Consider the following 23,892-nt stretch of genomic DNA (forward strand, 5'->3'; position numbering starts at 1 on the left):
CTTCTTCTCTCTCTCTCTCTTCTCCTCTCTCTCTCTCTCTCTCTCTCTCTCTCTCTCTCTCTCTCTCTTCTCCCTCTCTCCTCTCTCCCTCTCTCTCTCTCTCTCTCCTCCTCTCTCCTCTCTCTCTCTCTCTCTCTCTCCTCTGTCTCTGTCTCTGTCTCTGTCTCTGTCTCCTCTCTCTCCTCTCTCTCTCTCTCTCTCTCTCTCTCTCTCTCTCTCTCTCTCTCTCTCTCTCTCTCTCTCTCTCTCTCTCGACAGGAGCGTCCACACAGCTGATCTCAGGCCAGGGTTTGAGTCTGTGGTTTAGAGTAAGGTTTATGTAGATCGATTAGAGAGCTCTTGTTAAGTGTGTGGAAGCGATCGCTTCATTCACTGTATTGTTTCTCATCGAATCAAAGAATGCTTTTGATGATATGAGTAATGTTTTCAGGACCAGATGGGAATCATGCTTTAGACTGACGAGTGCACTGCACATGTGTGTGAAGATACACATGCAGACCAGCTTCAGGTGATCATTAGAAATGAGCTCCCACACACACACACACACGTACCTCCAGCACGCATGAGTAATGTCCAGCGTCCTGTAGCTCGGCCGGCCTGAACCAGATGGAGTCTTCCTCTTTACTCATGCGGCTGCCGTCGAATGAAATGGGCTCCTCGAAGTCTCCGTGGCCGGTGCTTTTGTACCACATCAGGCTGAGTCCGGCGCTCTGAGCGTGTGTGTAGTTTGCACGGATGTATCCATAAAATAAAGCGCATTTAATCCTCACAGGCTCCCCAAGCAACACTTTGTATTTCAGGTAATCCACGGACCAATCCGTGCAGCCATCCACTGCAGAGAGAGGAAGCACAGAGTTAGGGTTAGACTGCACAACATGAAGACGTGTGTGTGTGTGTGTGTGTGTGTGTGTGTGTGTGTGTGTGTGTGTGTGTGTGTGTGTGTGTGTGTGTGTGTGTGTGTGTGTGTGTGTGTGTGTGTGTGTGTGTGTGTGTGTGTAAACATGAACATTAATGAGCATGTTCTGAGTTTATAGCTGACATATGGATCAGAAACACAGGGCAGTTTTCCGAAGCCCCGCTCTGTCTACAGTGATTTACACACGACTCTCATGTACAGCACAGCACTCTCAGTGGAAAGGTTCGGGTTAGCCGAACTCTAACCTAACCCTAACCCTCCCATTATCTCAGATGTCCCAGTTTGTCCAGGATCCCTCCCATTATCCCAGATGTCCCAGTTTGTCAGGATCTCTCCCATTATCCCAGATGTCCCAGTTTGTCCAGGATCCCTCCCATTATCTCAGATGTCCCAGTTTGTCCAGGATCCCTCCCATTATCCCAGATATCCCAGTTTGTCAGGATCCCTCCCATTATCCCAGATGTTCCAGTTTGTCAGGATCCCTCCCATTATCCCAGATGTCCCAGTTTGTCCAGGATCCCTCCCCATTATCCCAGATATCCCAGTTTGTCAGGATCCCTCCCATTATCTCAGATGTCCCAGTTTGTCCAGGATCCCTCCCATTATCCCAGATGTCCCAGTTTGTCAGGACCCTCCCATTATCCCAGATGTCCCAGTTTGTCAGGATCCCTCCCATTATCTCAGATGTCCCAGTTTGTCCAGGATCCCTCCCATTATCTCAGATGTCCCAGTTTGTCCCAGGATCCCTCCCATTATCCCAGATGTCCCAGTTTGTCAGGACCCCTCCCATTATCCCAGATGTCCCAGTTTGTCAGGATCCCTCCCATTATCTCAGATGTCCCAGTTTGTCCAGGATCCCTCCCATTATCCCAGATGTCCCAGTTTGTCAGGATCCCTCCCCATTATCTCAGATGTCCCAGTTTGTCCAGGATCCCTCCCATTATCCCAGATATCCCAGTTTGTCAGGATCCCTCCCATTATCCCAGATGTCCCAGTTTGTCCAGGATCCCTCCCATTATCCCAGATGTCCCAGTTTGTCAGGATCCCTCCCATTATCTCAGATGTCCCAGTTTGTCCAGGATCCCTCCCATTATCCCAGATGTCCCAGTTTGTCAGGATCCCTCCCATTATCTCAGATGTCCCAGTTTGTCCAGGATCCCTCCCATTATCCCAGATATCCCAGTTTGTCAGGATCCCTCCCATTATCCCAGATGTCCCAGTTTGTCAGGATCCCTCCCATTATCCCAGATGTCCCAGTTTGTCCAGGATCCCTCCCATTATCTCAGATGTCCCCAGTTTGTCCAGGATCCCTCCCATTATCCCAGATGTCCCAGTTTGTCAGGATCCCTCCCATTATCCCAGATGTCCCAGTTTGTCAGGATCCCTCCCATTATCCCAGATGTCCCAGTTTGTCAGGATCCCTCCCATTATCCCAGATGTCCCAGTTTGTCAGGATCCCTCCCATTCTCCCAGATGTCCCAGTTTGTCAGGATCCCTCCCATTATCCCAGATATCCCAGTTTGTCCAGGATCCCTCCCATTATCCCAGATGTCCCAGTTTGTCAGGATCCCTCCCATTATCCCAGATGTCCCAGTTTGTCAGGATCCCTCCCATTATCCCAGATGTCCCAGTTTGTCAGGATCCCTCCCATTATCCCAGATATCCCAGTTTGTCCAGGATCACTCCCATTATCCCAGATATCCCAGTTTGTCCAGGATCCCTCCCATTTTCCCAGATGTCCCAGTTTGTCAGGATCCCTCCCATTATCCCAGATGTCCCAGTTTGTCAGGATCCCTCCCATTATCCCAGATATCCCAGTTTGTCCAGGATCACTCCCATTATCCCAGATATCCCAGTTTGTCCAGGATCCCTCCCATTATCCCAGATGTCCCAGTTTGTCAGGATCCCTCCCATTATCCCAGATGTCCCAGTTTGTCCAGGATCCCTCCCATTATCCCAGATGTCCCAGTTTGTCAGGATCCCTCCCATTATCCCAGATGTCCCAGTTTGTCAGGATCCCTCCCATTATCTCAGATGTCCCAGTTTGTCAGGATCCCTCCCATTATCCCAGATGTCCCAGTTTGTCAGGATCCCTCCCATTATCCCAGATGTCCCAGTTTGTCAGGATCCCTCCCATTATCCCAGATATCCCAGTTTGTCCAGGATCACTCCCATTATCCCAGATATCCCAGTTTGTCCAGGATCCCTCCCATTATCCCAGATGTCCCAGTTTGTCAGGATCCCTCCCATTATCCCAGATGTCCCAGTTTGTCCAGGATCCCTCCCATTATCCCAGATGTCCCAGTTTGTCAGGATCCCTCCCATTATCCCAGATGTCCCAGTTTGTCAGGATCCCTCCCATTATCTCAGATGTCCCAGTTTGTCAGGATCCCTCCCATTATCCCAGATGTCCCAGTTTGTCAGGATCCCTCCCATTATCTCAGATGTCCCAGTTTGTCAGGATCCCTCCCATTATCTCAGATGTCCCAGTTTGTCAGGATCCCTCCCATTTTCCCAGATGTCCCAGTTTGTCAGGATCTCTCCCATTATCCCAGATGTCCCAGTTTGTCAGGATCCCTCCCATTATCCCAGATGTCCCAGTTTGTCAGGATCTCTCCCATTATCCCAGATGTCCCAGTTTGTCAGGATCTCTCCCATTATATTATCCCAGTTCCGTCTGAAACAGATGCTGAGGACAGATGCTGAGAGCTCGACAGGCTCGGCTAATTGTGTCTCCCTCAATGCTTTATTTACTAAAGAAACAGCACAGCAGCTAATTAACACTGAGAGAAGCATGTCGCATTATTTATCCCTCGCTTTCTCTCACACACTCGCTCTGCCAAATCCCTCAAATAAACCACAACGACTCATTTACACCCTGAGGCTGGACAGCAAGGGATGTCTCCATGCTATCAAACCACACGTGTGAGTGTGTGTGAGTGTGTGTGTGTGTGTGTGTGTGTGTGTGCGTGCGTGTGTGTGTGTGTGTGTGTGCGTGCGTGTGTGCGTGCGCGCGTGCGTGCGTGCGTGTGTAACGGAGGAATCCCTGCTGGCTTTTGGGACAGAGATGCCACCAGTGCAGTCAGGTGACATTTACAAACACTGACAGCAAAAAAAAAAAAGCTTAGTTAAATGTTACGTGTCTGTGTTGCTATAGTGACAAGAGGGGTCTGGTTGCCATGGCAGCCTGAATGGGGGGGGGGGTAACTAATTAGGGATCGTTGCAGCAGTATAGAAATTATGCTTTTGCAGTGTGAAAGTAAATTTGGTAAAACGATCATAAAACATAATTATCCCACCGTACAGTCTCTCTCTGTGTGTGTGTGTGTGTGTGTGTGTGTGTGTGTGTGTGTGTGCGTGTGTGCGTGTGTGTGTGTGTGTGTGTGCGTGCGTGTGCGTGTGCGTGTGCGTGTGCGTGCGCGTGCGTGTGCGTGTGCGTGTGCGTGCGTGGGTGTGTGTGTGTGTGCGTGTGTGTGTGTGTGTGTACATTCAAACTGTTGCATACTTCTGTACGATCATTACACGTGAAAGAAGAGTTCATGTAACAACCTCAGTCAGTTAAGAGATTGAGCCATTATATTTCTCTTTTTTGTAAAGTGTGTGAGTCTAAAGCTGATTTCAGAAAGGAATGTGAGACATGACGGTTTCTAGGATCTAATGATCCATCAGCAATGGGTCTCATAAACTTATATTTCATTCAAAATAGAATATAGATAACATATCAAATGTTGAAAGCGAGACATTTTGAAATGTCATGCCAAATATCGGCTCATTTTGGATTTCATGAGGCATGTCTGTGTGTGTGATACATATATGATACATATTCCAAAAAAGTTGGGACAGGGAGCAATAAGAGGCCGGAAAAGTCAAATATCCATATAAGGAACAGCTAGAGGACCGATTGTCAACATGATTGGGTATAAAAGAGCCTCTCAGAGCGCCAGTGTCTCTCAGAAGATGGGCAGAGGATCACCAATTCCCCCAATGCTGCGGCGGACGATAGTGGAGCGATATCAGAAAGGAGTTTCTCTGAGAAACACTGCACAGAGTTTGAAGTTATCATCATCTACAGAGCATAATATCATCCAAAGGTTCAGAGAATCTGGAACAATCTCTGAGCGTAAGAGTCAAGGGTCAAACTGGATGGCCGTGATCTTCAGGCCTTAGACGGCACTGCATCACACACAGGAATGATACTGTAATGGACATCACAACATGGGCTCAGGGATACTTCCAGAAAACATTGGTGAACACAATCCACCGCGCCATTCCCCGTCGCCGGCTAAAACTCTACAGGTCAAAGATGAAGACAGGTCAAAGAAACGCGCAGGCGTCTCCTCTGGGCCAAGGCTCATTTAAAATGGACTGAGGCAAAGTGGAAAACTGTTCTGTGGTCAGACAAATCAACATTTGAAGTTCTTTTTGGAAAACTGGGACGTCATCCGGACTAAAGAGGACAAGGACAACCCAAGCTGTTCTCAGCGCTCAGTTCAGAAGCTGATCTCTGATGGTCTAGGGTTCATGAGTGTGTGTGGCATGGGCAGCTTACACATCTGGAAAGGCCATCAGTGCTGAAAGGTCTATCCAAGTTCTAGAGCAACATCTGCTCCATCCAGACGGCGTCTCTTTCAGGGAAGACCTTTCATTCTTCAACATGACACTGCCAGACCACACACTGCATCAATTACAACATCATGGCTGCGCAGAAGAAGGATCCGGCACTGAAATGGCCAGCCTGCTGTCCAGATCTTTCACCATTAGAAAACATTTGGCGCATCATAAAGAGGAAGATGCGATAAAGAAGACCTAAGACAGTTGAGCAGCTAGAAGCCTGTATTAGACAAGAATGGACAACATTCCTATTCCTAAACTTGAGCAGCTCGTCTCCTCAGTCCCAGACGTTTGCAGACTGATATAAAAAGAAGAGGGGATGACACACACCGGGGGAAACATGGCCACGGCACAACTTTACAGAGACGTGTTGATGCCATGATATTTAAAATCAACTTATTTTCCCTTAAAATTATAATTTTTCTCAGATTAAGCATGTGATATGTCATCTATGTTATATTCTGAATAAAATATTGGAATTTGAAACTTCCACATCATTGCAATCAGTTTATCCACTATTTTTACATTACCAACTCTTTTGTATTTGGGTGTGTATGATGCCGGGTCCCTATCTGACACACTTCGAGCGCCTCTCCTAATACGAAGGCCTCTTTGTCATATCCAGTCTGTAAGAAGTTCGTAAGTGCATTTCTTCAACAAAACATTCTTAGGAATAAAATAGAGAATTACAACAAATTCAATCCAATGTATCTATTCAAAACAGCAACTGCCTCACAATCTTTTTCTTTTCTATTTTTCTTTTGCTACAGGACATGAGAAGTGTTCGTTTAATTGCTGAAAAGCTTTAGAATAACTTGATCTGGAAGACAAAACCCAACCCTTCAGTCGGCAAGAGCTGCTGGAAGAGAAAGCAGAACTCATTAAACATCTTTCCTTTGGGGAGGTTATCCTAACCTTAAGCTGTTACTGGGCGGACTTTAAAAAAGAAGAATTATATTTACATTTTATATTAAGAAAAAAAGAAAAGAACATTCAAATGAAGTACTTTTGGGAATACAAAATATTCAACACTTTTTTATTTTGAAGAATGTTTCATGAATCCGGTCTCTGATGTTGATCCAGAAAGACCGGGACTAAAGCAAGAACAAGCTCTCTGTGCCAAACCGGCAGACAAGATGGCGACTGCAGGTACTGAGAGAGAGAGAGAGAGAGAGAGAGAGAGAGAGAGAGAGAGAGAGAGAGAGAGAGAGAGAGAGAGAGAGAGAGAGAGAGAGGAATACAAACACCATCTCTCGCTGGGAAACAGATTCAATTAAGGAGTTTCTGTGGGAATATTGTCAACATACTTACAGGAGACAGTTATTATTTTGTGCTCATCATTCTTCTCATTGCTCATTATGGGATGTTGGGCTGTTTTGGGCCGTTATCATTTATTTCACAAACGTGTTTTAGCAGCTGTGAGTTTCATGCAATCTCGCTGGCAGCGCACGCACACACAGCTAAGCCTGATTACACCCAATTAACTCCGCTCCCGAAACGCGCTCTCTCACACACACACACACACAGACGGATGGACGGACGGATGGATAAGTGTGTGTTTTCAGAATAGAGGACGCACTCAAGTGTGCACGTAAGAGTGTGTGTGGCCTACTCAAACAAAATGCAAGAAGAAAACGTGAGAGAAACCGTTTTTTAAAGGTTTGTTTACAGCAGAACAAAATGAAATCAGGCTGAATAATTCACCGCTGTACAGTAGGAGGTGCTGATCGACACACACACACACGTCTGACAGGTAGAAGACAGGAAAACACGTGTCGAATTACCAGCATACCGACTGAAGCGCACCGTAACACAGCCAGCGTTCATCACTGAACATCGACTGCAGGAGTTTTGCTGTGACTTAGGTGTGTTCTCTGCAAATCTGCTCTTCTTACTCAGTATGGGTGTCTTGTTTCTAGAGTAAATATCTAAACATTCTTACATTAAAAAATATTTAAAATGACAAGCAAAAGTAATTGTCTTGTTTGGGGGAAAATAACTCTAAATGAAGAGAGTTTTTGCTTAAAATAAGATAAATAATCTGCCAATGGGGTGAGAAAAATAATCTTGTTTTAAGAATTTTTAGATGTTTGGACTCGAAACAAGACAGAAATACTATTTAAAGGGTTCCTTCAGCGATTAGCATATGGCTTCGCATCAGTAGAAACCCTGGAGTATATTCTAATGATTGTGCTTTCTCTCCTCATATCCCCCTGAGACGAGAGATTTATGCAGTTTATTTCTGGAAAAATTCCTCCTCTGACGCAAATTGACGACATCAGCATCATCAGAAGACTCCAGCCAGCAGAGGGAGCCATTTCCACATGTTCTCAACACACACATGAGGGATGGAGATCACACACACTCCGCTCAGCTCAGACACTCATATAAACGGAGCTATGCTGAGCAATGGAAGTGTTTTAACATCTCAAACTAATTCCTATGAAAGTCACGCTTCCATGAACTGAAACGCGTCAGACTGAACACACGCTGTGAGTGTATGCCGCGAGTGTGATTACCTCCGCTCTCATCACGAGAGCTCATCAGCTCATTGATGGCGTTAAATGTAATCGTTAGTGCTGTGAGACTCGCGCGGCGGCTGCATCGTTATGTTGAACACACACGTTCAGGATTTAACCGTTGTGTCTGTTCTCTAACTCAGTCACAGTAATCCAGGAGCGGTGGCTGTGGGCGTGGCCTCACAGGGGAGCAAAGCATTCTGGGAACTGTAGTCTTTCATCCCCATGAGACAAAAATACATCTTCTGTCTTTTCTTAGTCTAGAAGGCACCAAATTCCACAATAATTCCACATTTCTACTCCATTAATGGCTCAGTTTAAATACGGATTCATCTTCCCAGCGCTGAAGTACCCCTTTAAGAAAAGCCTTTTTGCAGTGTGCCATTGCCCGAGCCGATGAGCCACGCGGTCAAGCTTCACCTTTAGGGGTTAGGGCAAAGAGCTGCTGTGGCCGTCTGGTCCTCTCCACACACATTCATCAAATATTATAGTTTGGATGTTCATGCTACTCCAGGCTCACGTCCTCGAGTCGACACCACACAACCTGGAGGGCATCGAGAGGAGCTCTGGAAAGGGAATATCTCGAGAATATCCATAACCTGAAGGTGCACCTGCTTCAGGGAGAGTTATGCATTATTTAATTTAAAAAAATCACCTACATGGGAAAAATATTATCCTGCATTCTTTGTAAAGCAAGAATCAATAAGTGTGGTGAACGAGAAGGCGAGCACGCCGATCTGAATCCTGCTAGATGCCTTTAGAAATGAGTTACTGATGATAAAACACAAGCAAAAACTACACAAACACGCTTTAAATAATACACATGAGGAAACAACACTAACCCTAACTCTAACCGCGCCATCACACACACACACACACACACACACACACACACACACACACACACACACACACACACAGACACACAGACACACAGACACACAGACACACAGACACACAGACACACAGACACACACACACACACACACACACACACACACACACACACACACAGACAGACGTGATGATGTCCAGTAATGGTCTGTCAAAGCTGCTGTCACAACACATCTCACTCACACACTGCTGCGAGCAACACAACGAGAGACGATGGGTGTGTGTGTGTGTGTGTGTGTGTGTGTGTGTGTGTGTGTGTGTGTGTGTGTTATAGGAAGATGCATTATGAAGAAAATTAAAGAGCCTCACTAAAACAAATGCGAGTTGATCAAAGCGTCTGATCCTGCAGTGATCTCCATTCGAGCTTTACATTTGATCTGAACTAAACCAGGACACTGACGCTAATGCAGTGCGTTACACACAGGAACGTGTGTGTGTTACAGGAATGTAGCTTAAACACACACACACACACACACACACAAATGTCCAGTACTCCGTCAGCAAATTAAACCTTTAATGTAAATTGAGTTTACAATAAATCTACCAGCGGCAAAAAAAGATGAAAATGAAAATTGCTCTCCTGGCAATAGTTACGGACATTTGCATATACATAATTTATTCTGCAGGAGAGCGAGTGAGAAACGAGGAAGAGTGAAGGAGAGTCATTACTGGAGGAATAAACCAGATACAAACATACAATTCAACATCCATCAGCACTGAACACACACACACACACACACACACACACACACACACACACCCTAACCGTAAACCTAACCATTGCGCAAAACATTCTGCATTTTTTTAATTTGAAGACTAACAAACATGCGTTTCTAAAACCACAGGATGGGTCCTCATAAACCGCTTTTATGTTTTAATACCCATGTCATTATACACACGTGTCCTCATAACCCACATACCTGTACACACACACGCGTGCGCACTCATACAGACTCAAACACACACACACACACGCACACACACATTGAGTTCTCTAAGCGGGGTCAGTGCACTGATTCCTGTATGTATAGTCCGTCATGAGCTCTGCGCAGTAACAGAAGTTGTGTGTGTGTGTGTGTGTGTGTGTGTGTGTGTGTGTGTGTGCCCCAGATCAGCTCCTCTCTAACCCATCCCGGAGCGTTTACAGCACCGGACTCTAGTTCAGCCAAACAGCTTCAGGAGCGTCGCCGGTTTATCAAGATCCCAGAAATGACTTTAGACTTCAGAATGATTCAAATTAATACACGACAGTTCCCCTGCTGTGAGAGGGTTAGGGTGTCAGCTGTCTCTCACACACACACACACACACACACACACACACACTCACACACACTCACATTCGCACACACTCACGCACTCACACGCACACACACACTCACACACACACACAGTCCCGGCACAGCTGCAGAATCATACAGCAGCCACCGTTCAGGCACATATCGATCAATCCTAATGGAGGAGGTAAAATCTCAGATTAAAGATTGTTTATAAATCCTCTGTAAACACGACTGTCCCACAGGCCCCGTTTAGTGCTAGAACACACACACACACACACACACACACACACACACACACACACACACACACACACCTTGTGTTTATCCCTCACGCACACCCAGGGCCGTGTTAAGCCTTTGCGGGGCCCTGGGCTAAGCTTTTGCGGGTCACACACACCTCGCGTTTCTCTCTCACACACACCTCGCGTTTCTCTCACACACACACACACACACACACACACACACACACACACACTCACACACACTCACATTCGCACACACTCACGCACACACACACTCACACTCACACACACACACAGTCCCGGCACAGCTGCAGAATCATACAGCAGCCACCGTTCAGGCACATATCGATCAATCCTAATGGAGGAGGTAAAATCTCAGATTAAAGATTGTTTATAAATCCTCTGTAAACACGACTGTCCCACAGGCCCCGTTTAGTGCTAGAACACACACACACACACACACACACACACACACACACACACACACACACACACACCTTGTGTTTATCCCTCACGCACACCCAGGGCCGTGTTAAGCCTTTGCGGGGCCCTGGGCTAAGCTTTTGCGGGTCACACACACCTCGCGTTTCTCTCTCACACACACCTCGCGTTTCTCTCACACACACACACACCTCGCGTTTCCCTCACACACACACACCTCGCGTTTCCCTCACACACACACACCTCGCGTTTCCCTCACACACACACACACACACACACACGTCTTCACGAGGGCCGTCCTGAGCTCATACAGCGATATGAACTATAATGACTTTCTTCTTTATCAGAATGAATCTCCTCGAGGTGTGTCAGATAATCAGCAGTGTGTGTGTGTGTGTGTGTGTGTGTGTGTGTGTGTGTGTGTGTGTGTGTGTGTGTCCTCCTGTGTGTGTGTGTGTGTGTGTGTCCCCTCCTGTGTGTGTGTGTGTGTGTGTGTGTGTGTGTGTGTGTCCTCCTGTGTGTGTGTGTGTGTGTGTGTGTGTGTGTGTGTGTGTGTGTGTGTGTGTGTGTGTGTGTGTGTGTGTGTGTGTGTGTGTCCTCCTGTGTGTGTGTGTGTGTGTGTGTGTGTGTGTCCTCCTGTGTGTGTGTGTGTGTGTGTGTGTGTCCCCTCCTGTGTGTGTGTGTGTGTGTGTGTGTGTGTGTGTGTGTGTGTGTGTGTGTGTGTGTGTGTGTGTGTGTGTGTGTGTGTGTGTGTGTGTGTGTGTGTGTGTGTGTTATATCAGGTGTAGAGGAACTGCAAGGCACTCAGAGCTCAGCCATTTCTAGGAAACCAAACGGTAGATTAGCATAAAGCATCGCGAGAGAGATTAACAGTCTCCGCGATCGAGTGTAACGAACAGCAATAAATAAGAGAAGATCAAATGGGCTCGAGCGCATCCCTCAGCGGATGAACGATCGCCGTCAGGACCCAATATCAGGAGTGCGTCTCGCTGTCAGGAGCCCACATCTTCCTGTCACTGCACAGATAGATTTTAAAGAGGATTGCCATATTTTCTTCTTCCCTTCTCTTTCTTTCTTTCTTTCTTTCTCTTTATAGCCTGCACTTCTATTTCAGCTCTAAATGCCTCTCTATGGCAGGAGGCTCAAATCTCCCGTTTTAGGGGGAAAATTGAGCTGGAAAAGCAGCATTAGGTTTGAAGAATATAATCTTCTCTGAGTAACGTGAGCTTTCATTCATAGTGCTTTAAAACATCCTCAGACATAATGACACACATCTAGGGAAATAAAAGCAGATGCTTATATAATCAGGATCTGTGTGATGTGTGGATGTTTTTATAATCAGCATCCACAAATCAGGCATAGCTGGGCTGACTCTGGGTCAGTGGTTTCCATCCCTGCTTTGGATAAAAGCGTCTGCTAAACTAATAAATGTTATAAATGTTCCTATAGTTGCCAACACTGCAGATTTATTGAGGCTGATCAAACACACCTGGCCATATTCACAAAACATCTTAAAGGGTTAATTCAGCCAAAAATGAAATGTCTGTCATTAACTCCTCTCCCTAATGTCGTTCCACACCCGTAAGACCTCCGCTCATCTTCACACACAGTTTAAGATATTTTATATTTAGTCCGAGAGCGTATGCAAGTGTATGCACACTATACTGTCCATGTCCAGAAAGGGAATAAAAACATCATCACAGTAGTCCATATGAGACATCAGTGGGTTAATTAGAGTCTCTTGAAGCATCCAAAATACATTTGGGTCCAAAAATAACAAAAACTACGACTTTATTCAGCATTGGCTTCTCTTCCGCGTTTGTGTTCAATCCTCAAATAAAGATTCAAATGGTTATGAGTCAGTGAATCGATTCATGATTCGGATTGCTTGTCAAACTGCTGAAATCACGAGACATTGGCGATCCGAATCATGAATCGATTCGCTGAATCATAACCGTTCGAATCTTTGTTTGGTGGTGGTGGTGGTGGTGTGTGGGGGGGGGGGGTAGATAGACAGTTTGAACGCTAAACACAAACTTTGTTTATAAATGTGTTCAGATGCAGACATGTAAGAGGCGATCAATTAGCTGAACATATACTAGTTTAATTAGTGACACTTAGCCTAATTTTTTTTAATCTTTATTTGAATATAGTTACATGAAACCTCATTTAACAATGTTTCTATAATTTAATCGCTGACAAAGACTCCTCCCCTATCAGCCAATCACTGTGGTCATAGTTAGCAAGCGTGATGACATCATCCATAGCAACGAGGTCAACCCCGCCCCTAACTCTCAGCTGAAGACTTCTCTCTATTCGTCAGTAGACGTTGCTCTCCGCAGCTTTGTGAATAGGTTAAGAGAAAACTCTTAGCTAAGAACCTTTACTGCCATTTAGGAGAACTCTTAATGTTTTGTGAATACGGCGCCTGATTCAGAGACCTGAGCGAGTCAATGAGTGTGTCAGATAAAGACTCGAGAGGAAGCCCTCAAACACAGCGCCACCTACTGGAGCCTCACAGAAAAACATGCCACACATCCTCAGGACAATTATGAAAGCACTGCATTACAAACACATGTAAATCATTTTGGGAACACTTTATTTTAGAGTTCAGTTATTAGCTATTAGCTAGTGTCTTATGATCCTGCATATTACTATGATATCGTCTGTTTATGAGCACTTATAAAGCTCATATTAATGCCTTATTCTGCATGAGCTTATTCTACATCCCTTAATCCGACCCAATACCTAAACTTAAACGCTACAAAAACTACCTTACTAACTATTAATAAGCAGTAAATTAGGAGTTTATTGAGGCAAAAGTCATAGTTATTAGTGAATATGAGTTCCCCATACTAAACTGTTAACATCAATTTTTTTATTTTTTTTATTTTCAGATTTGAAATGTGTTGAGATGCTTAGACCAGTGGGAATAAACCCCAGGAGGGACGCCAGCAGACCAAACTACAGCAGGTGGAGCAGATCTAAAACAGCTGCGGGTTTGTGTTCCTCTGCTCTCAGTAACCATGACTACACATACCAGTGGCCGTCTAATACACACACACACACACACACACACCTCTGAACTGCCTCACTCAGCGTTTCAACACATATCAGCAGAAGATCTGCAACAAATTAAGCATCCATCATTGGTGTGAAATGTGTCATACTGTGACGCTCCAGAGTATTCCTGTCAGACAGCCTTCACCTGCTGTCCTCTTCTCTTCCTCATCCCCCTCTCCTCCTCATCCTCCTATCCTCCTTGTTTTTTAACCAAAAGCTCAAAAACGGGGCCACAGATCTCCAGGGGTGATGCTGCTTATATAATGTTATAAAAAATTCACACATCACATGTCCTCATTACAGCCTCAAAAACACATGAGAAATATCAGAGAGAGAGAGAGATGAGAGGGAAGGAAGAGTCTGTGCAAAACAAAAAGAAATTGAAGCGCCTACAAATCTCAGCTCTGCATTTTCATTTCCGTCTAGAATGACACAAGCCAGCGTCCTTTATTACTTCTGCTGGAGATTCTTCCATCCCCTCACCATGAGAACAACAATAAAATATAGAAATAATCTAACTGGAGGGTTGAATAAGATATACAATAGAAGTAGAACACGGAGAAACCCATGGGAACTCTGTGAAAACCTTGGAAGAATCTTGGCAGAACCCTGGAAGAATCCTGGAAGAACCCCATAAGAATTGAATGAGAAACCTGGGAGAATACTGGGAGAACCCCATAAGAACTCAGTGAGAAACCTGGGAGAATCCTGGGAGAACCCCATAAGAACTCAGTGAGAAACCTGGGAGAATACTGGGAGAACCCCATAAGAACTCAGTGAGAAACCTGGGAGAATACTGGGAGAACCCCATAAGAACTCAGTGAGAAACCTGGGAGAATCCTGGGAGAACCCCATAAGAACTCAGTGAGAAACCTGGGAGAATCCTGGGAGAACCCCATAAGAACTCAGTGAGAAACCTGGGAGAATACTGGGAGAACCCCATAAGAACTCAGTGAGAAACCTGGGAAAATCCTGGGAGAGCCCCATAAGAACTCAGTGAGAAACCTGGCAGAATCCTGGGAGAACCCCATAAGAACTCAGTGAGAAACCTGGCAGAATCCTGGGAGAACCCCATAAGAACTCAGTGAGAAACCTGGGAGAATCCTGGGAGAACCCCATAAGAACTCAGTGAGAAACCTGGCAGAATCCTGGGAGAACCCCATAAGAACTCAGTGAGAAACCTGGGAGAATCCTGGGAGAACCCCATAAGAACTCAGTGAGAAACCTGGCAGAATCCTGGGAGAACCCCATAAGAACTCAGTGAGAAACCTGGCAGAATCCTGGGAGAACCCCATAAGAACTCAGTGAGAAACCTGGCAGAATCCTGGGAGAACCCCATAAGAACTCAGTGAGAAACCTGGCAGAATCCTGGGAGAACCCCATAAGAACTCAGTGAGAAACCTGGCAGAATCCTGGGAGAACCCCATAAGAACTCAGTGAGAAACCTGGGAGAATACTGGGAGAACCCCATAAGAACTCAGTGAGAAACCTGGCAGAATCCTGGGAGAACCCCATAAGAACTCAGTGAGAAACCTGGGAGAATCCTGGGAGAACCCCATAAGAACTCAGTGAGAAACCTGGCAGAATCCTGGGAGAACCCCATAAGAACTCAGTGAGAAACCTGGCAGAATCCTGGGAGAACCCCATAAGAACTCAGTGAGAAACCTGGCAGAATCCTGGGAGAACCCCATAAGAACTCAGTGAGAAACCTGGCAGAATCCTGGGAGAACCCCATAAGAACTCAGTGAGAAACCTGGGAGAATACTGGGAGAACCCCATAAGAACTCAGTGAGAAACCTGGCAGAATCCTGGGAGAACCCCATAAGAACTCAGTGAGAAACCTGGCAGAATCCTGGGAGAACCCCATAAGAACTCAGTGAGAAACCTGGCAGAATCCTGGGAGAACCCCATAAGAACTCAGTGAGAAACCTGGGAGAATACTGGGAGAACCCCATAAGAACTCAGTGAGAAACCTGGGAGAATACTGGGAGAACCCCATAAGAACTCAGTGAGAAACCTGGCAGAATCCTGGGAGAACCCCATAAGAACTCAGTGAGAAACCTGGCAGAATCCTGGGAGAACCCCATAAGAACTCAGTGAGAAACCTGGCAGAATCCTGGGAGAACCCCATAAGAACTCAGTGAGAAACCTGGCAGAATCCTGGGAGAACCCCATAAGAACTGAATGAGAAACCTGGCAGAATCCTGGGAGAACCCCATAAGAAATCGGTGAGAAACCTGGGAGAATACTGGGAGAACCCCATTAGAACTCAGTGAGAAACCTGGGTCTCTCTGCTGGTCTCGAGCCAGTCTCTCCAGCCTCAGTTTCTGGTCTCTCTGCTGGTCTCGAGCCAGTCTCTCCAGCCTCAGTTTCTGGTCTCTCTGCTGGTCTCGAGCCAGTCTCTCCAGCCTCAGTTTCTGGTCTCTCTGCTGGTCTCGTGCCAGTCTCTCCAGTCTCAGTTTCTGGTCTCTCTGCTGGTCTCGTGCCAGTCTCTCCAGTTTCAGTTTCTGGTCTCTCTGCTGGTCTCGTGCCAGTCTCTCCAGTCTCAGTTTCTGGTCTCTCTGCTGGTCTCGAGCCAGTCTCTCCAGTCTCAGTTTCTGGTCTCTCTGCTGGTCTCGAGCCAGTCTCTCCAGCCTCAGTTTCTGGTCTCTCTGCTGGTCTCGAGCCAGTCTCTCCAGCCTCAGTTTCTGGTCTCTCTGCTGGTCTCGTGCCAGTCTCTCCAGTCTCAGTTTCTGGTCTCTCTGCTGGTCTCGTGCCAGTCTATCCAGCCTCAGTTTCTGGTCTCTCTGCTGGTCTCGTGCCAGTCTCTCCAGTCTCAGTTTCTGGTCTCTCTGCTGGTCTCATGCCAGTCTCAGTTTCTGGTCTCGTGCCAGTCTCTCCAGTCTCAGTTTCTGGTTTCTCTGCTGGTCTCGTGCCAGTCTCTTCAGTCTCAGTTTCTGGTCTCTCTGCTGGTCTCGTGCCAGTCTCTCCAGTCTCAGTTTCTGGTCTCTCTGCTGGTCTCGTGCCAGTCTCAGTTTCTGGTCTCTTTGCTGGTCTCGTGGCAGTCTCAGTTTCTGGTCTCTCTGCTGGTCTCATGCCAGTCTCAGTTTCTGGTCTCTCTGCTGGTCTTGTGCCAGTCTCAGTTTCTGGTCTCTCTGCTGGTCTCGTGCCAGTCTCAGTTTCTGGTCTCTCTGCTGGTCTCGTGCCAGTCTCTCCAGCCTCAGTTTCTGGTCTCTCTGCTGGTCTCGTGCCAGTCTCAGTATCTGGTCTCTCTGCTGGTCTCGTGCCAGTCTCAGTTTCTGGTCTCTCTGCTGGTCTCGTGCCAGTCTCAGTTTCTGGTCTCTCTGCTGGTCTCGTGCCAGTCTCAGTTTCTGGTCTCTCTGCTGGTCTCGTGCCAGTCTCATTTTCTGGTCTCTCTGCTGGTCTCGTGCCAGTCTCAGTTTCTGGTCTCTCTGCTGGTCTCGTGCCAGCCTCAGTTTCTGGTCTCTCTGCTGGTCTCGTGCCAGTCTCAGTTTCTGGTCTCTCTGCTGGTCTCGTGCCAGTCTCAGTTTCTGGTCTCTCTGCTGGTCTCGTGCCAGTCTCTCCAGCCTCAGTTTCTGGTCTCTCTGCTGGTCTTGTGCCAGTCTCAGTATCTGGTCTCTCTGCTGGTCTCGTGCCAGTCTCAGTTTCTGGTCTCTCTGCTGGTCTCGTGCCAGTCTCAGTTTCTGGTCTCTCTGCTGGTCTCGTGCCAGTCTCAGTTTCTGGTCTCTCTGCTGGTCTCGTGCCAGTCTCATTTTCTGGTCTCTCTGCTGGTCTCGTGCCAGCCTCAGTTTCTGGTCTCTCTGCTGGTCTCGTGCCAGCCTCAGTTTCTGGTCTCTCTGCTGGTCTCGTGCCAGTCTCAGTTTCTGGTCTCTCTGCTGGTCTCGTGCCAGTCTCAGTTTCTGGTCTCTCTGCTGGTCTCGTGCCAGTCTCAGTTTCTGGTCTCTCTGCTGGTCTCGTGCCAGTCTCAGTTTCTGGTCTCTCTGCTGGTCTCGTGCCAGTCTCAGTTTCTGGTCTCTCTGCTGGTCTCGTGCCAGCTTGGACAGCAGGTCTGAGTTAATTAAATGTGCTGGAAGCAGCTGCTCTCACAGGCTTGTTATATAAGTTACTCACCACAGCTCATCTCTCAGCGTTCTTCACTCAGAGAGAGACTCAAGAGCACGACTCGCTGTGGACTCGAGATGGGCCAGCCCAAATAAAAGAGTCTGGATTGGTCTTGATTCCCTGATTCTATCCCCTTCAGTGAGATCTGAGCAAAAACAGCACTGTATGGAGATAAACAGACCAGCTCTGGACTTCTGTGTTTAATGGATGCAGGAGTTTTAGAGGACGTCCACTGAGCCGAGATCAGAGATACTGCAGCATCTGTTCTGGCCGAATAAACCACAACCTGAACCTGATCGAGAGCAGTGCATGCTGGGAAACATCAGCTCCACAATGAAGGAGAAACCAACAGCGTCGGATCATTTGAGCACTGACAAACTCCCAAACAGCTCTTATACTAGTCAAATTAATGAAGAATATTCAGAAATTAATTAAGATGAACAACAGGGTCTCTGGGTGAAAGGCTTCAGTATTATTGTGGCTTGTAAATCTTCTATAATCCTCAAAAAGAAGGGGAGAGCAAATGAGCTGTGTGTGTGTGCGTGTGTGTGTGTGTGTGTGTGTGTGTGTGTGTGTGTGTGTGTGTGTGTGTGTGTCCTGGCCAGCCCTACGTTATGATTACAAAACAACCGAGATCCTTGTCCTTGCGGGGATATTTTTTGGTCCTCAAGAGGAAAATGGCTTATAAAAAGTGATGTTTTAAAAAAAAAAGTAAAAATGCAGAAAGTTTTGTGTGATGGGTAGATTTAAAGGTAGGGTTAGTGTGTGTGTGTGTGCGTGCGTGCGTGCGTGCGTGCGTGCGTGCGTTATGGGTCGTCTTTCAAGGAAGTGACAAACAATCTATATAGGCGTATTGGTTGGAGGACGAGTTGGACACGAAGCACCTGAACACAGCCCAGGGTCAAAGGGTCAAGAAATCGAGTTCCATTTCACCTCCTAATGAAGGAAGCATTTATTTGACGTGCGGCGGCGCGGCTTATTGCTCATGTATCATAAATATTAAGATAATTATAACGTTAGTTGCCAAAAAGATTAAGAATAAAGGGGTGCTTCGACAAATACGCATAAAGGTTTGCCAAAAAAAGCGAGTATCATAGTTAACAGAGTCAGCTGTGTCTAACCAAATGTAAGCCGTTTACAAATGGAATCGGATGCGTGTCAGTATTGTGCATTTGGTCTTTAAGTGACCGCAGCCTAAAGCCTACTTTAGTCATTAAAGTTAATCAAAGAACAAAAGAAAACTGGTCTAAACATGCATTAATTTAATTTATACAGTGAATATTATGAAATGTTATTTTACATTTGATTATTTTATTTCTGTACCTGAATAACAGTTAGACCTGAAACTTCAAGCACTTCATTCTTAGCACTGTGCTATACTTAATTGCTGACTGTTATATAGTTTAATAATGTTTAAAAATTATATTATTAGGCTTGTAGTTGCTGTGGAATATCAGTTGGAATCAAGAATTGTGAAGGTATCTTAAACTGTGCTTATTTATTATATTGCAATGTTACATGGGTCAAAACTATGAAAACAAATCTTCTCCAAGTATTAAACTTCATATTCTTTGACAGTCGATGGATAAAGTAGCTAAAAAAAGCGAGTATCATAAAGTAGCTTTGGCCAGCCCATGTATAAAGGCCTAGATCCTTCCATCTTAAACACTGTGTGTTTTCTTCCATTTCTTTCAATCTTTCATTTGAAAGCCACGTTTCTAGCATCTGTAAAACCGCATTCTATCATCTTAAAAATATATCTAAATTACGGCACATGCTCTCAATGCCAAATGCTGAACAGTTAGTCGATGCGTTGATGAGCTCAAGGCTAGATTATTGTAATGCTCTACTGGGTGGTTGCCCTGCTCGCTTAATAAACAAACTCCAGCTGGTCCAAACCGCAGCAGCTCGAGTTCTTACTAGAACCAGGAAGTATGATCATATTAGTCCAGTTCTGTCAACACTGCACTGGCTCCCTATTAAACATCGCATACATTTTAAAATCTTGCTTATTACTTACAAAGCACTAAATGGTTTAGCTCCAGTACTTAAGCGAGCTCTTAACACATTATACTCCATCACGTCGATTGCGGTCTCAAAACTCTGGCCAGTTGATAATACCTAGAATATCTAAATCAACTCCTAAACTCTGGAACAGTCTTCCTAGCATTGTTCGGGAAGCAGACACACTCTGTCAGTTTAAATCTAGACTAAAAACACATCTCTTTACTATGGCACACACACAGAACATTATTAACTCTCATTATTCAGATCAATTGACTGATTGTTCGGCTGCATTAACTCGGTCAGCCGGAAGCGGGAACACTTCCCATAACACCTGATGTACTCGTTACATCATCAGAAGAGTGGCATCTACGCTAATGTTGTCTCTCTGTTTATCCCGAGGTTTACTGCAGTCAGTCGGAACCATGACCAACAAATCCCTGAAGTGTCTGCAAACAGCGTGTCAATTAAACTCCCCCATCACCACGACATCCTCAATAAACCCGTCTCCGGCATGACTACTACAATCTTTCGAATAATCTTACGAATATCTATTTACCTAATATGACCTCTGACCTGTAATGTTGCCAGAATTATAATCATACACTTTCTGTTCGGCGGCCAGAGGAGAACTGAGCGACTGAGCGTGGTTTCAGCCAAGGGTTATTTCTCCATTCTGGCCCTGAAAGAGTGTTGGTTCCTTGCCACTGTCGCCTTTGGCTTTTGTCTTGCTCAGTCGGGGACACCTAAATATTCAGCTATATCACTGATCTGTCCACATTGACACTGTATGATAATTGAAATTAGCTGGATATTATCACCAGAGCAGCTGTACAGCCGAATCAAATTCTGTTGCATTATCTTCCTGTTAACACTGTGAGGCTGCTTTGAAACAACCACACTTGTAAAAAGCACCGTATAAATAAAGTTGACTTGATTTGATTTGCCTGACCAATAGTTCTTTTGGATGCTGATTGGTCAATGCAGTCTTTAAGTTTTTAACTTATGTGTTTGAATTGTGGTTGTTAAATATCTGTATGCCATCTCTAATCATTACTAGAGCTTGCTTTGAAGCATCAGATGTGGCATCTGTTCTGCAGCCAGTTCACTGAGGGAGTCTTCATACGTGTCCATGCAGCGAGACGCCGCCTTCTGTCTGACTCGCGTCCTCAGCGGAGATTTGGATACACACAGGGCAACACACAGGGCATGCTGAGAAACAACGGCTCCACCCAGATCCACAACACACACATCATCACACACTGACACGCAGCATGAATAAAACACCACAAGCCACATGAAGCAAGAAATGAATAAATCAGAAGTGAAATATAGTGTCAGCGAGCCGTTTGGAGCAGATGAATGAGACATTTCTGCAGGGTTAAGGTTGGGGGGGGGGGGTCAGAGGGTAATCTGGCTCAATGCTCATCTCTCCATGGGCGGATTCGTGAAGGAACACACACTTTCAGGAGCAGCTGATGCCAATTTCATAATGAATTAAAGCAACCAGATACACACAGTGAGGAGCTGCCAAACACACACCCCATCTTACATAATGCTCCATTCACTGAGTGCCCTCGTCTTCAGCAGCGTCTCACGTCCACATTTAACCTTCACACACACAAAGAGAGTCTTTGACTGTGAGGATCCAGAGCGAATCAAGCAGGGAATAAACAGGATATCACTGGCATCAGCAGGAGGAATGCTGGGAATGCTTTTGCATCCGGCCTCAGACTTTACATCAGCCTTCCCTACATTACAGCTACGACAGCGAAAGCTTGTTACAGAGAAGCCAGAAGATGACAGAAGACAGAAGAAGAAAGAAGAACGAAGACAGAAGACAGAAGCGAGACTGTGATTCTGCCATGTGCATTTCCCTGAGGTTTTAAAGACTCTGTGTCACCGCTGTAATCCTGACCTCCGTTTGTCCTTCTCAAACACTCTGATGTAAAGACGTTTGAAAGCTGTCTGACAGCGACAGTTACCAAAGATCTGCGAATCAAATCAAGATCAGAGAATCTCTTTATGTCGGTCCAAACAGCCCAGTTTATGAAGACCACCTCAGTAAAGACGTTTCTCTGTCGCCAACAGCACAGATTTCAGTCCCAGAGGGACACTTCATCTTAACACAGAGAGCCTGTAGCAAACCAATTTCCTCCAAATCACATACAGCCCAAAAAAATGAGCTAGAAAAGCACATTTCCCAGCAAACAAATATTTAACATTCCTCCTTTCATAGGCAATGTGCTGGAAAACATTCGACTGGCCTTCTGTATTTTAACTTCACTTAATATGAGACACCAAAGCAAGCTGAATAATATAGTAATTTATATTCCATTCAGATGCGATTTATTCCGAGCTGAATGGATGCGGCGGAGGGAAGGAAAGTGACCTTCTTTAGAAAGCTGCAGTTATCCTGATTCTCATGTGGATGGAGCCATTGGGCTTCTCTAACCTTATCCCCATTGGGCTTCTCTAACCTTATCCCCATTGGGCTTCTCTAACGCTCCCCATTGGGCTTCTCTAACCCTGTCCCCATTGGGCTTCTCTAACCCTATCCCATTGGGCTTCTCTAACGCTCCCCATTGGGCTTCTCTAACCCTATCCCCATTGGGCTTCTCTAACCCTATCCCCATTGGGCTTCTCTAACCCTATCCCCATTGGGCTTCTCTAACCCTATCCCCATTGGGCTTCTCTAACCCTATCCCCATTGGGCTTCTCTAACCCTATCCCCATTGGGCTTCTCTAACCCTATCCCCATTGGGCTTCTCTAACCCTATCCCCATTGGGCTTCTCTAACCCTATCCCCATTGGGCTTCTCTAACCCTATCCCCATTGGGCTTCTCTAACCCTATCCCCATTGGGCTTCTCTAACCCTATCCCCATTGGGCTTCTCTAACCCTATCCCCATTGGGCTTCTCTAACCCTATCCCCATTGGGCTTATCTAACCCTATCCCCATTGGGCTTCTCTAACCCTATCCCCATTGGGCTTCTCTAACCCTATCCCCATTGGGCTTCTCTAACCCTATCCCCATTGGGCTTCTCTAACCCTATCCCCATTGGGCTTCTCTAACCCTATCCCCATTGGGCTTCTCTAACTCTATCCCCATTGGGCGTCTCTAACCCTATCCCCATTGGGCTTCTCTAACCCCATCCCCATTGGGCTTCTCTAACCCTATCCCCATTGGGCTTCTCTAACTCTATCCTCATTGGGCTTCTCTAACCCTATCCCCATTGGGCTTCTCTAACCTTATTCCCATTGGGCTTCTCTAACCCTATCCCCATTGGGCTTCTCTAACCCTATCCCCATTGGGCTTCTCTAACCCTATCCCCATTGGGCTTCTCTAACGCTCACCATTGGGCTTCTCTAACCCTATCCCCATTGGGCTTCTCTAACCCTATCCTCATTGGGCTTCTCTAACCCTATCCCCATTGGGCTTCTCTAACCCTATCCCCATTGGGCTTCTCTCAATCAATCAATCAATCAACTTTATTTATATAGCGCTTTTACAATCGCAATTGTGTCAAAGCAGCTTCACAGTGTCAAACAGGACAACATTGCAACAAAATTAGATTTGTCTGTACTGTCGTTCTGGAAAACACAGTGATGTTATCAGCTTATTTTGATTTATCATATAGCGACAATGTTGGCAGGTCATTATTATAGTTTATAGAATTAAATATAACCTAATTCATAAATTGTATTTGTATATTTAGTTGAAAAACTTGGACCATAATGTTAGTGTCCCCAACTGAGCAAGCAAAGCCAAAGGCGACCAAAGGCGACCAAAGGAACCAAAACTCCATCAGGGCATGATGGAGA

At 45.9% G+C, this 23,892-nt stretch overlaps 1 protein-coding gene across 1 annotated transcript in view; it reads right to left on the bottom strand.

Moving 5' to 3' along the window:
* LOC137058286 (interleukin-1 receptor accessory protein-like 1-B) overlaps nucleotides 1–23,892 on the bottom strand; it is an 89,266-nt gene that overhangs the window by 311 nt on the left and 65,063 nt on the right. Inside the window, exon 3 of the mRNA XM_067431520.1 lies at nucleotides 552–832. Coding sequence (XP_067287621.1) covers nucleotides 552–832 — 281 coding nt within the window. The remainder of the gene's footprint in view (nucleotides 1–551; nucleotides 833–23,892) is intronic.

Source organism: Pseudorasbora parva, chromosome 22, assembly GCF_024679245.1.
Source record: "Pseudorasbora parva isolate DD20220531a chromosome 22, ASM2467924v1, whole genome shotgun sequence".
NCBI lineage: Eukaryota > Metazoa > Chordata > Actinopteri > Cypriniformes > Gobionidae > Pseudorasbora > Pseudorasbora parva.